Below are 14,743 nucleotides of genomic sequence, written 5' to 3'. Positions count from 1 at the left end.
TGTCCTGGAATTCACTCTGTAACCCAGGCTGGCCTGGAACTCACAGAGATCTGCCTGCCTCTACCTCCTGAGTGCTAGGATTAAAGGTGTGAACCACCACCGCCTGGCGCTTTGTCAAGGTATTTTATCACAGCAAAAGAGAAAAGACAATTTCCTTTCTAGCTAAGGTCATCATGATGGGAACACTCTTTGTTGTTGTTATTGTATTGTTTTGGTTTGGTTTGGGTTTTGAGACATAGCTTCACTATATAGCCTGCCTACACTGGCCTTTAACCTACTATGTAGCTTAGGCTGGTCAATAACTTGTGATCCTCCTGCCTCAGCCTCTAAAGTGGTGGCATTACAGGAATATACCCAGCTTAGGAATACTCACAAACTAAAAGAACACTGAATAGATAAAGCAAGTAACCTGGCCCCACATTAAGTCCAGTTTCCAGTCCGTAGATCTTTAAAGTCCACACTGAGTCTGTCCTGATGTCCCATGACTGCTAAGTGCTTACTGATAACAGATATTGAAGAACCTCTCTTAAATTACCAGGAAGTAAAACAACTAATCCTCCAACTTTGATTTCAATGGAAAGGACCTCCCACTCTTTTCACATTGCCAGATTTAAGTGCACATAAGACCAAAGGGAAACCAGAAATACTGACACTAAGACACCATAAAAACAACTTAGTTATCATACATTTATTTTTAACATAGCACCCCAGTTTCACATCATGTACATTTTCCAAGTTGGAAATCCTTAACTTACTATGCTCTTCACAGATTTTTCAACAAGTGTGAAAAAGAGGCAGTAAAGTTAGCATGAGTCTACAAATCACAATCCAAATATAGGACACTCTCAGGGATTTATTTATGTTTAAGGTAAATACATAGAATGTTCCCAATGCTTAGCAAATGAATGAGACTCTGGCTGAGTTACATATTAGCACAACTTGTTAGCACAATATCATGAAAAGACAGAAAGCATCAAATATATACTTTGCTGTTACACTTTTTACTGTTACATGTACCTATAGTGAAAAAATATAATATACATTTTTACCTCCGAGGTTAAAATAGACAGTCAGCTCATTATCTCTCATAGCCGATAGCTATGAAGACTAAAAGGGCTCTTTTTGCCTCTGGCTCACTTAAATACCTTACTTGTGCTGAAGATGAAAAGAATGGCAGTTCTAGTTCTAAAGGAGAGGGTATCCCTGCTTCCCAAGATAGGTGCAGTGGAAGCTGGCACACAAGGTGACTTGAAACAGAAACTACAATTTATTAATCAAAGCGGCATATGATGGGTACTGTGTTCAGTCTCATGACAGAGCTCCCTGAAAGAACTTTACGATCTAGTCTTATCATCCCAGACTGCTATGAACCTGGTACCTGAGGGTGTCCTTACTGTAGCCCTCAAATTCCAGTTTAAGCCCTCTTAAAGCCTGCTGTCCTCTGGTCTTCAGAGTCATAAACCTAGTGTCATTAACTTCCCACAGCCACGATATTAGCTGACAGGAGAAATCACAAGACATGCAAACTAAGCATTCTCCAACAGTTGTCAGCAAAGCTAGGCTTCTGCAGACAGAGCAAGTACCAACAACTGCAACACGCAGTGTTTTCCCTGTGTCCTTTACCACCATAGTCAAAGTAGGAAGCAATCCTACAAGCCTAAAACTAACTATACCTGGACTGCCCAGCTCATAATCACATAGTGGTTGCTTCAAATATATTTATAAGACTTCCTCTGAAAGTCTGTTTGGGGCTGAGCAGCAGCTCTCAAAACCTGTATGCTTTGTTTTTCAAGTCTGGTCCTCCTTGTCTGCTATTCTTGAGAGGTTCATATAATTAAATGCATTTCTCTTCACAAACAGGCAAAGCAGAATGGCCCACAGTAATATGTATTCAAATTGCCATCAGTGATCAACCTGTCTGTGCTAGTGGAATGTTTCCATCAGCCCATGTTGAAAGAGAAGCAAGATGTGCAGGCTGAGAACTGTACACATCCAGATCATCCCTTCTTACTAGGAACTTGAATCACACTGAGTCATGATACAAAAAAGCTGTAACACCTATAACTAGAGTGGAAAGTCAACTAGCTGTTGAAGTCTGAGTTTTAAGGGAACACTCGAAGCAGAAGTAATCCGCTGGAAAGAGCAAAGCCACTCACGTTGTATTTAGTGAGGGGGAGATTTCTTTAACCACTCCTCCTTTTTCTTCACACCCACCATGTTCACACCACAACCCAGTGAGCCTGCTTGGTGGTCACATGGGGTCGGTCATCTGCTTGTGATGAGATGGCAAATTGTTTTTACATTTGTAAGACTTCATTCCCTTGATGATATCTAGTCGGAGGTGTGATTGTAGTATGTGTTGAACAAATGTCTTAGCTTTAAGGTGCTAATACTATAATTGAGCTCTTTCTAACTACTGCTTAGAAAAAGACATTTGCAAATGTCTTCTTTGATTGCAAGAATCACATCAATTCCAGATATTGTCTAAGTGATATTCTAATTATGTATCTATTATGTCCACGGTTATGAGACCATTCAGGACACAGACAAATGTTTAGAAATACTATACAGTCAACCACAGTTAAAGAAAAAATATTTTACAATAGTTCAGACATTGGTAGAAAGTCAAAAGAAAAGTTCATGTGTTTAGATTACTTATCTATCCCTAAAATGTGCTAAAATGGACCATTTGTGACCCAAGTGACCAAAGATATACTGGAGAAAACTATAAGCTACTACATATTGAGTTCATTTTTATCACAGTAGTCTATTTGAGAAAGCAAGTGCCCACAGGAATATAGGACTGGAATCTATTCAAAGCAATAGCTGTCCAAAGTTCTGCCAAGATTTAAAGTAATGTACTGCATCATCAAAGGTGAGGCATTAGAACAGTTTAATGATATTATTTTCCCTCATATTTTATTTTTTACTTAAATTTGAGAGAAACGTCTAGACCTAAAACTCCTTAGAAGATGTTTTCATATTTAAAGACCAATTAAGTCAATACATTTCAACATGATAAACAGAAAAGGCTTTCTAATCTATTTTTAGGATTGACAGAGGGCGAAGTTGGAATCTATAAAATCAGACTAGCATCCCAACTCTACCACTAGCTATCTATTTTTGTGGATTCCTGGGCAAAGAGCTCCCAGTTCTTAGGGTTGTACTTTTCCCATGCTAGCTATAGGATAGAAACACTGGCCCTGCCCTAACATTCATATGGGCACAGCTTCCAGCTAAGCTGACTCCTTTCTCATTTAGTCCCAAGCACTTGTCTGTACTTATAAAGTGCTTAGATCTTTCCAACTAGAGCAAATATCTGCCTTGGTTATCACATTATACATCCATTTTTTTCTATTTACCATTTGAGTTTTGCTTTAGGTCTATGGATAGAAAGGAGGCCACATGCTGTATGCCACTTATAAGAGATGCTAAAGACCCCAATAAGCCCAAGATCAGTTCCTACTGTGCTTTCATCTGTAGGACTGGAGGATCCCCATGCAGTAAGACAACTGAGCAACAAGGCAATTAAACCCCTATGAATGGAGGCAGTGTTGACCTTCATTCTGTAGAATTCTGTCCAAGTAGCAAGTCTGCATCTCTCATCCCTCATCTGAGAAGCTTCTTTTCACAACAGATGGCGATTAATTCCAGAGCAGTTTTATAGGTGGTTTCAGTGTGCTTGCCTTCCTATATCATATTAAAGACTCTAAAAAACAGTATTGTAACCCTAAAAGTGCACATTCTAAGAAAACACAGAAATAAAGGATGAATACTAGTCATATAATAATATATACTTAGATAGAAACACAAATATTTCCTTTCAAAAATGCAAAATTGGGTCCAGCTAAGAATATTCTCTCTCTCTCTCTCTCTCTCTCTCTCTCTCTCTCTCTCTCTCTCTCTCTCTCTCTCTCTCTCTCTCTCTCTCTCTCAGTGTGTGTGTGTGTGTGTGTGTGTGTGTGTGTGTGTGTGTATTATTGGTAAGTGTTTAATGCAATGCCTAAATTAAAATATTGGTGATGGGCTGGAGGTGTGACCCAGAGTTTGCCTAGAATGCATGATGTCCTGGGTTTCATCCCCAGCTCCACAAGAAATATATTGATGCGGCTGTGACACTCAAAGGGCCTTGATTGTCCAATGCAAGTCTTATCCTTTAAGAGAAAAAAAGCCAACTAAATAAAATCCCAATCTCTACCCAGTTCTCTGGGTCATTTACTTCACAGGGAAACAGCAAGTCAGTGTTGTTAAACGCACAGTTAAACTAACGTTCCTTAGGTTGTATCTGGTTGGTAGATTTGAAGTGCTACCCCAAGTGAGGGCATATGCACTGGGTGATTTTGAGATAAAGTGCATATGTTGGTCTTTCCTGTATTGAATGTACCAAACACCAAACATGCTGTGAAACAGCTGCAATCAGAACACTGTTGAAAATTTGTCACAGCCCCCACATCCCAGCATAAGGAAAAAAGAAGTCACCTACGAATTTGCACTGACCCATTCATAATCTTAGGAGGGCTTAAACTCATTCCCGAGCCCTCCCCACAAGAACAACAACAAAAGGCAGCCAAGGGAGAAAAGGAAATGCAGAAATAGTTCAAGTTTCTTGACTTTCCAAATCAAATCAGTTTCAAATCCTTAAATATGCATGGAAGAGATTCAACAATTTGTTATTCTTTGGAAAAACATCATCTGTTTGAACCCTTCTCTTCTGTTATTAAGCTACTGATAAAGCTTGCCAAAGGAACAGGGAAGTATTAAATAAACACCTATTTTTACTAAACGCTCTCAGCACTATTGAAATCAACAGCCTAATCTTACATATTATAAATCTTTCCAAAACCATTTCAAAAAGTACCCTGTGCACACCACATCCCACTATACAAAGAATGGGTAGGTTGGCAAAACGCACAAGAGACAGTATGTCATGCTATAAGTCTCTCAAAGTAATGTTAACATTGGAATGCCCTGCTGAGGATTGGTGAACTAGGGACCCTGTGACCCTATAGGTCAGTCATTTCCTACTTTCAATTGGGCTATACTACTACATTTCTACAGGATACTGGCTTTCTGCAATTTGAGCTTGCGTTATATCACTTCCACTAGAGTTAGCTGAGATCCTCTGAACTGTATATGAAGTCAATACTTCCCAAGGGCACACTTTACAGAGAACAAATAGTCACAAAGCCAGTGTGAAGATTACATTCTTTCATTATGTCTTCAGACCCAACACATTTGAAATCCAGGCTAAAATAAAGACAACAACCAGGCATTGTTGGAGAGTTGGTAGCCATTACCCTTCCCTTCTCAGCCTGGATACCTGGGTGCAACAACAAATAGGTAGCTATCCAGCTACTCATATTTGATGGGTAGTTTCCAAGATCATGCATTTACAGAGATGTTATCCTCATGCAGGATAAAAGTAGTGATCTGGAAACTATTTAATTTGATTAGGCAAGGCAATTAAAATAGATTGTGCTTTCCCAAAAACTTACATGAAAAGGATTGAGTTATCTAGGTTGATGGCTGAGATTGGCCAAGTTGAACAGTTCATTGCCAAAATCTCTACTTCACATAGGTGTAAAGACCCATTCTGATATTTAATAGAAAACAATAGTCATGTATTATTTATACCTGATATAATATCAAAATGGCACTAGAGAAGCATTTTTTTGGCATATAGTGGTAGAGGGCACAATGCCAGTGTAAATCTGATGCTTTAATTGTATTTCAGCTTTTGTTTTTATTGTAATCATGCCTAAGACTATCCATTTGGAATCCACATTATTCAGGAAACCAACCTACTGTATGAAACACACAAGAATAAAATGAGCATCCTGCTAGTACTTCATTATTAGGTTCTGTAAAAATTATAAATAATGTTCTGAGTTATCTGATAGAAGACCAATTTTAATAAGGAGAAATATTTAAAAGTGGTTAAAATGGAAGATAAATTCCACTGATAAGTCAAGTTTTTAAATGGTACTTAGGATTAAACTTGGGGTTTTCTGCATATCAGGCAAGCTCTCTACCACTGAGCTATATCCTTAGCTCTCTTTTTACATTTTATTTCAGACGGTGTCTCAATAAGCTTCTCAAGATGGCCTTGACTTGTGACCCTCCTGCTTCAGCCTCCCAAGTAGCTGATAATTAAGATTTTAAGTACAATAATCAGTTGAAGACATTTTTACCACCACTGTAAAATATACAAGAGTAGTGCAAAAGAGAAAGTCATACAGAATATATTGTGCTGCTCACAGCTTTTGACATTCAGACATCTATGACAAGTGGTTGGGCTCAAACAAAAGAAAGATCTTGGCAGACAAGGTCATCTACTGTCACTCGAGACTTGAGGATGTCACAACACTGTGACTGGACGAAGTTGTTCCAATTGGTTTTCCAATGCAATCCGTTCTTGATGAACCTCCTAAAATGTACAAAACAGGGGAAAGAAAAGGAAAAGGCATCATTTCTCAGGTTCATCCCTATTTCTTTATACAGTCAAAGGAAATGCAGAACTGGACCAACAGACACTCAGGGACATGTGGTCTGGAAGGCACCATTTTCAATGCTGGTGATTAGACAAAGAGAGATTCACAATCACTAACCTTTCAATGCCTTTCTGAAGATGATGAAATGCAACTGCTCAACTTTTCTTTGCAAGCCTGCCTTAGCCTCACTCTGTGTTGATGGGCTCAGAAGGCAGCAGAGAATGACATGAAATATTAAAAAGCCAATAGGGGAGAACTAAAGGAGAAAGCGACTCCCAGTACAGAACTATGAGTCACTTCAACTAAGTTTCTAGTTGCAACCTCTGGCTTCTTTTATGGCACAATACTTAGCTAGGGATGAAGGATAAAAAGATAACCTGGCCATCCTTCCATCAAAGTCTCTTTTCCAGGCTCTTGTACATAATTCAGCTAACTTAAAGTAATTTCTGGGTAAAACGAAGAAGAAACAGACAGGAATCTGCTATTTGGAAATTCAAACTATGTCTTTTTTCTTTTACTACATTTATTTATTTATTTTACATACTGACTGAAGCTTCCCCTCCCTCCTCTCCTCTCACTCCCTCTGTGCATCACCACCCGATCCACTCCTCCTCTGTTTCTGTTCAGAAAAGGGCAGGCCTTCCATGGGTGTCAACAAAGCATGGCACATCAAGTTGAGGTAGGACTAAGCTCCTCCCCTCATGTTAAGGCTTGATAAGACAACTCAGTATGAGCAATAGTCTCCCAAAAGCAGTCAGTGTTAGGGATAGACCCTGCTCCCAACAAACTTTCAGTCTTAAAACAGATTTTTCAGAGAGAAAAAGGATACATAAACACACTCAAGTAGAATTGGCCAAGGTGGGAAAGAATTCTTATGTAAAGGCTCAATTCTGAGATGTTCCAGAAAGCCAACATATATTGGAAAACCAATGTACAGAACTCAACAAGTGTTCATTCATTCATACTCCTAGCAACCCATCTTCTATATCTATCAGCTCTAGGTCACATGCTGCTCTAGCTATGATGGTATCAGCAAAACCCAAGAAAGAGCAGGCCAGTGCCCTTATAGGGCTTCTATTCAAATGGATGGCGAGACAATGAAATGAGCAAAGACGACAGATTTCAGAGGAAATAAAGAAGACGACACACTGGAGAGCAACAGATGGGGGGAAAGAAGAAAGCATGACTAGGGAAGGTTACCTAGAGGTAGTGCAACTTGAGCAGAGACATGAAGGAAGCTACTTAAACATGTGGGGTGAAGATATGCAGGGTGACTAAATGACAGCTTCAAAGGCTCCAAGGGAGCCAACAAGTTTGTGAATGTGATATACAAAAAGAATGGAGTTCAGTTGCTAGAATGCTTGCCTTAAAGAGTTCTATCCCCAGAACCACATGCACAGGTCACAGTGGCATGTGCCTGGAATTTCAGCACTTAAGATGTAAAGGAAGGATAATTAAAAGGAGTTCAAGGCCAACCTGGCATCCATTAGTGAATTTAATGTCAGCCTGAACTATATGAGATCCTCTCTCAATAAAACAAAACTGAAAAGAAACAAAAGGAACAATGGATGAAGCTGATCTACCCAAAAGCAGAAGGAGAGATGAGGGGATAAAGCCAAATGAAATAAAAATGAAGTTAATGAAGTAAAAATGAGATAAAAATACAAATCACTTCAAGAGAGTACTGAATGACTTTCCAGGGTGAGGTATCATTTTGCAGTCCCACTGCCAATGCATGAGGTTCCAGTCACCTTCCTCTGATGGTGTCATGTTCTGTTTCAACAGTTCTAGTAAGTGTATAGTAGTATGTAACCCTAGCATAAATTGTCATTTCCCAAGTGGCTAATGATGTAGAATACCATCTCCTGTGTATTTATGTCATCCTACATGCTCCTTGGTGAAATATCTGTTCAAGTCCTTTGTCAATTTTTAAATTGAAATGTTTGGTTTTTTAGAGTTCTTATTCTTTTTTAAAGTTCTATTTAAATTTTTTCATACAATATATTTTGATCATATTCCTTACACTCCCCCAACTCATTTCAGATCCTCCCTACTTCTCTCTCCACCCACTTCATGTTTTTTCTTACTCTCTCTCTCAAAAAAAAAAAAACAGGAAAAAAGACCAAAAAAAATTAAAGTCAAAACAGACAAACAAGTTGAAAGAAAGAAAATCAATAAGACAAAAATACTAAAACAAAACAAAGGGCCGAGAGAGTGGGGAGGAAGGGGGAGGAAAGGGGGAAGGTGGGATATTCATTTTGTATTGGGCAACTAATCCTGGGTATGGGGCCTTCCCTGGAGTATGGTCACTATACCAGTGAGGTTCCATTGGAGAAAGCTGATTTTCACTTTCCCAGCAGGCATCAATTGCAAATTGCTTCTTAATTAGAGGTGGAGTTTGTGTCCACTTCCCCCTTCTCCATGCTGGAAGTTTTGTCTAGCTTGGACATGTGCAGGCCCTGTGTATACTATCATAGACTCTGTGAGTTCATGTGTGCATCAGTCTTGTTACATCTGGAAAATGCTATTTCCTTGGAGTTATCCACCACTTCTAGCTCTTATAATCTTCCCACCTCCCCTTCTACATAGATTCCTGAGCCCTGGAGGGGAGGAGCTTGATGAAGACATCCCATTTAAGATGCAGTGCTCCAAAGCCTCTCACTTTCTGTACTTTGTCTAGTTGTGGGTCTCTGTTAGTTCCCATCTGCTGCAAGAAGAAGCTTCTCTGATGAGGGCTGAGGGAGACGGTGATCTATGGGTATGATAAAATGTCATTATTAGTCATTTCATTGCTGTGTTCCTTTAGATAGTTGTAGGTTTTCCCCCTAGACTTACTTTTGAGTTTAAAAAGTGATTTTTTTAATCAGAACACAAGTTCTCCGTCAAATTTGTAGTTTGAAAGTATTTCTTCCCCATCTGTAACTTGTATCTTCATTCTCTAGTGTTTTTGGCAGAACAAAAGTGTTTAACTTTAATGAAGGCCAATACACTAAGTTATTTTCTTAGAGATTATGCTTTTAGTCATTTTTTTTATACTAAGGTCGTGTCTAACCTCAAGTCATGAGGGTTGTTTCCTTTGCTTCCTCCTAAACGTCTTATAGTTACGCTTTCCATTTACACGGGGGAGCCATTTTCAGTTAATCTTTAGGAGTGAGACTTCGATCAAGATTCCCTATCTGTTACATACAGACGACCAACTGTTAAACATGGTGGGAGACCAGCTTTTTGTTGGGTTGATTTTGCATCATTGTCCTTCATCAAATGGCTTTATTTATGTGATCTATTTCAGGATTCAGATCTATACACTGCTCTCAGCACCATACTGCCTTGATGACAGCAGCTTGACAATGATTTCTTCATTTGCTCTTCCTTTTCACACTGCTTTAGCAATTCCAAGTTCCTCGGCCCTCAGATACAAAGTTTTGGATCAGCTTGTTTGTATTCATAAAAAATTCCTGCTGAGATCTTAATTGGTATTGTCATAAATCCAAAGATCACTGGAGAGAAATATGACAACTCTATTCTATTGAATCTTCCAAATATACAAATAAAGCCTATCTGTACCTTTAGGTCTCCCTGAGTTTCTCTCAGAAGCATTTTTTTTTTAGTTTCCAGCATACAAATCTTATGTGTGTTCTGACAGATTTGTACCTAAGTACTTCATTTGGGGGAAGAGGCCAGCTGCTGTGAAGTGGTACTTTAAGAAAATTCCATTATCAATTATTTATGACTTATATACAAGACTATGACTGATTATTTTGTGTATTGATCCTATATCTTGGGACCTTCACAAATTCAACTGAACAATGGAATTATTTTTAAAATCCAATTTGCAATAATGTCACAAAAATTTTGGACAATTTGTCAAAAGATATGCAAGACTTACATACTCAAATCTCAGAACCCCTCAGGAGAAATTTAGAAGAGAAATAGTTGTAGAGACTCCTCTACTTTCAGATTAGCAAAATCAACATGGTTTACATGCCAGCTCTCCTTAAATTGATTGATAGATTCAATGCAAATCGAACCATACTGCTAACGAGTTTTTATTTTGTAGTACTTTCCTACCCATTCTCAAATTTGCATGAGACAAAAAGGTTACAATATCCAATGGAATCATAGAAAAGGACATGTTGAAATTTTTATATTGCCACATTTCAAGACAGTATAAGGCAACAGCAATCAAGACTGTGTGATAGTAGTATAAGGAGCCACAGAAAGACTAATGGAACAGAGTAAGAAGCCAGAACTGAACCTCCAATTATAGGTCATTAGAGTTAGGATAATGACACCAGAGTGAGCCAAGGGAGGAAAAGTCTGTACATCAAATGGTACTGGATTAAGGAAATACTAAAATGGGGGAAATGAACCTTAACCCTAATGCCACATCACGTACAAATTTAATTTAAAAAATGTAAAAGAAGAAGCAATAAAGTTGCTAGAAGAAAATGTGTAAGAATTATTTTATAACCTAGAAATATGCAGAGTTTCCTTACATAGAAAGTAATAAGTTTAAAAAAAGACAAGTTTGGATTCTATCAAAATTTGAAGTATCTGCTCATAAAAGTATATAGTTATTACATAAATAGGTGATACAAACACTAGAAGGAAATATTGACAAACATATCTAATATTATTAACACTCAAAATATGTAAAAAGATATCTGCCCACAGCTCAATGGGAGTCAGGGTAGATAAGAATCTCAATGTAAAAACTGACCAAAAAAAAATCAGATGTGGGTGCATATACATATAATCCCAACACTCAAGAGACTGAGATAGGAGGATCCTGAGTTCAAGGCCAGCCTGGACTACATAGGGAGACCTTGTCTCAAAAACAAATAACACAGGGCTGGAGAGATGGCTCAGCGGTTAAGAGCACTGGCTGTTCTTCCAGAGGTCCTGAGTTCAATTCCCAGCAACCACATGGTGACTCACAACCATTTGTGATGAGATCTGGTGCCCTCTTCTGGCAGGGAGAACACTGTATACATAGTAAATAAATAAATCTTAAAAAAATAACAAAAATAACAAAAAAGTCCTCTGGTCAACACACTTGAAAATATACTTCATAAGATATATTAAAGGCTAATAGTCACATAAAAAAGTAAATGACATAATTAGTCATCAAGGACATAATTAGTCATCGAGGAAATAGACAAAATTACTTTATCCCAGGCCAGACTAAAACCAACAAAAATAAAACCAAATGTTGGCAAAAATTTAAAATTCCACACATTAATGGGCAGAATATAAAATCCTATAAACACACTTTTAAAAGGTACAATTTCTAATAAAATCAGCTATATATACTTACTATGGTACTTTGAATAGGAATGGCCCTCTATAGACTCATATATTTGAGTCTCCAGTTGGTAGAACTATTTGGGAAGGAGTAGGAGATATGGCCTTGTTGGAGGAGGTGTGTCACTGGGGGGGAAGGCTCTGAGCTTTAAAAAGTACCCCCCCAACCCAATCCCTCTCTCTGCCTGAAACTTGCAGATAAAATGTAGGCTCTCAGCTACTGCTCCAGCACCATGCCTTTCTGCCTGCTGCCATGCTCCCCACCATAATGGCCATGGACACATCCTCTGAAACTGCAGTAAGCTCATGCAATTAAATGCTTTCTTTTATAAGTTTCCATGGCCGTGTTGTTTCTTCACAGCAATAGAAAGCTAACTAAAACACTTATCAACTAATCCTGTTAGTTGATATCAACTTATTCTGTTAGGATAAATGAGAATATATTTCCACACAAAAACATGTCCAAAGTTTCTGTGGAGTGCTCTGTCATAAACGGAACATATACATCACCCCTCACTGCAAGTTTCATGGCACATTTTTGGAGAGGAGGCATAAAGAATATCAGAGCCACAGGTTGTAAAGAGGACTAGGGCAAAATAGTGCTTTCTGAACATGACAGGCCCACTGCACTCATGAACTCACAGAAGTTATGACTGCCTGCACAAGATCAAGTCAGTGAACATTCAAGCATGGATGGCGAGAGCCCAGAAGCCCCACCCGTAGGCAGAGGAACTATTGGCAGTCTATGGTTGCTACCCAAGGGAGAGTCGGTTTTCATTAGGGGTATGGTCCCTTTTAGGTTGACCAGCTAGCTGCAGTGGATGACCCCACACCCACAAATATAGGGACAGCACAAGTCTGACTCAGTGGGTTATTAAAAACAGATATGAGGGAGGAGAAGGGTGAATATGATCCAAACACATTGCATGAAATTCCCAGAGTAAGAAAAAGTATGTTATTAAAGAAACATGTTCAATGATGCAGCTTTACTCACAATGTTCTAAAACTGTTAACAGCTCAAGTTTCCATCAAGAGACCTGATAATGGAACTGTGGCATATTCACTCAGTGCGGTATTAGGTAGCAATGAAAGGAACGAAGTCTTCATGCATTCAACAAAATAAATGAATCTCAAAAACTTGATGCAAAAGTATTTGCTTTAGGATACTATCATATACAGTTACAGAACAGGCAAAACTACAGTATAAAATAATCCAAATGGTGGCTGCCCTGTGGTGGGGTAGAAGTGAAATGGGAGGGAAAGTGAGGAAGCTTCCTAAGGTGATAGCAATGGTCTCCAAATCCATAGAGTTTGCCTTCTATATACATTTGTTACAAGATCGCCAAGTATACAGCTAAGATTTGTATATGTTAAATTTCACATCATAAGAAAAACCCATAAAAAAAATTGAACTCTACGAGGCTAGCCTGTTTGTTCTGCATACATAGTGAGTTCCAGGACAGAAGGGACGCTGTAGAGAGACCCTGTCTCAAATAGAAACTTCAACACTAACTAACAATATACATGCTGAAGTATTGAGAGAACGTTTACAGATGTTGGTAATTTAAATATGTGTCAAAAATTAAATAAACTGGTGAATAGAGGAGACAGACAAACTGACACATGCATAAAAAACAAGTATAATAAAATTTTAATAACAGAACTAAAGCAATGGTTGTACACATATTCACTGTACAATTCTTCCAAACTTTCTGTCTTTAAAAGTTCGGTAATAAAATATCTTGGCAGAGGTGGAGGGCACACAAAAGTCAGGGATGGAAGGGGATAGAGAACGTTAAAGCAGCACCCGTGGGGTAGAAGGCAAAGGAGAAAAGCACAGTATCTCAGTTACAAACACTCTTTCCAGATGGGCACAATGCTGCAGACCTGTCATCAAAGAGCTCGGGAGGTTGAGGCAGGAGGATTTTGAGTTCAAGGACAGCCTGAGTTGCTTATCAAGGCCCCATCTTTAAAAAAAATGAAAAGTAAGCCAGGCAGCAGTGGTGGTGGTGCATACCTTTAATCCCAGCACTCGGGAGGCAGAGCCAGGCAGATCTCTGTGAGTTCGAGGCCAGCCTGGTCTACAGAGCAAGTTCCAGGACATCCAAGGCTACACAGAGAAACCTTGTCTTGAAAAAAAACAAAAAAAATAATAAAATAAGAAAGAAAGAAAGAAGGAAGGAAGGAAGGAAGGAAGAGAGAGAGAGAGAGAGAAAGAAAGAAAGAAAGAAAGAAAGAAAGAAAGAAAGAAAGAAAGAAAGAAAGAAAGAAAGAAAGAAAGAAAAAAGAAAGAAAGAAAGAAAAGTAATTTTAGAGGAAAGCATGGTCATTTATGTCGATTCTTCTAAAACCTTAATTAATTAATTAATTAAACAAACCAAAGCCAATTGGATTTGGCCATAAGAGGAATGTGGGAAGACAGCAAGACCACACTAAGGTGGGAGAGAGAGAAAACAGAAAGTAAAAACAGTGAGTGAGAATAATTTCTAAGAAAATTCACATGAAGGAGACCAGAGAAACAGAGCAGTAACTACCCAATGAGAATTGCTAATGCTGGAGTTGTTTATGTGTGGGTTAAGAATGACCCAGGAAAATCATGTCCCACCAAAACATGCTCAAGGCCTAACTCCCAGGACCTGTAAACATGATTTTACATGTGAACAGAATCATGTGAGGATGGCATCGTGCTAGATTAGGTTGGGCTCTTAATCAAAAATACAATAAAAACAGATAACAGGCAAGACACCAGAAAAATGCCATGTGACAATGGAGATGATTGAAACTTTTTATGTACAGGTGAAGGAATAGCAAGGATTGCCAGAAACTACCTGGAGCTGCGAAGCAAAAAAGGAGTCATCTCTAAAGCCTTCAGAGACAGCATGGCTCTGATGACACCTTGATTTCAAACTCCAGAGCCATGACAGAATAAAGCACTACTGTAGTAAGTC

The 14,743-nt window shown here is 38.6% G+C and overlaps 1 protein-coding gene across 11 annotated transcripts in view; it reads right to left on the bottom strand.

The window, feature by feature from the left end:
- Positions 1-673: 673 nt before the first annotated feature.
- Reps2 (RALBP1 associated Eps domain containing 2) overlaps positions 674-14,743 on the bottom strand; it is a 235,645-nt gene continuing 221,575 nt past the window's right edge. For all 11 annotated transcript variants that reach the window (XM_052720260.1, XM_052720122.1, XM_052720587.1 and 8 more), the window contains one exon: positions 674-6,427. In XM_052720260.1, the coding sequence (XP_052576220.1) occupies positions 6,359-6,427 (69 nt within the window). In that variant the 3' untranslated portion in view covers positions 674-6,358. The remainder of the gene's footprint in view (positions 6,428-14,743) is intronic.

This window comes from Peromyscus californicus, unplaced genomic scaffold (genome assembly GCF_007827085.1).
Source record: "Peromyscus californicus insignis strain IS unplaced genomic scaffold, ASM782708v3 Scaffold_10__1_contigs__length_136768540, whole genome shotgun sequence".
Classification (NCBI taxonomy): Eukaryota; Metazoa; Chordata; class Mammalia; order Rodentia; family Cricetidae; genus Peromyscus; species Peromyscus californicus.
Note: the sequence above shows the minus strand (reverse complement) of the source record. Positions and strands in the feature narration are given on the sequence as shown.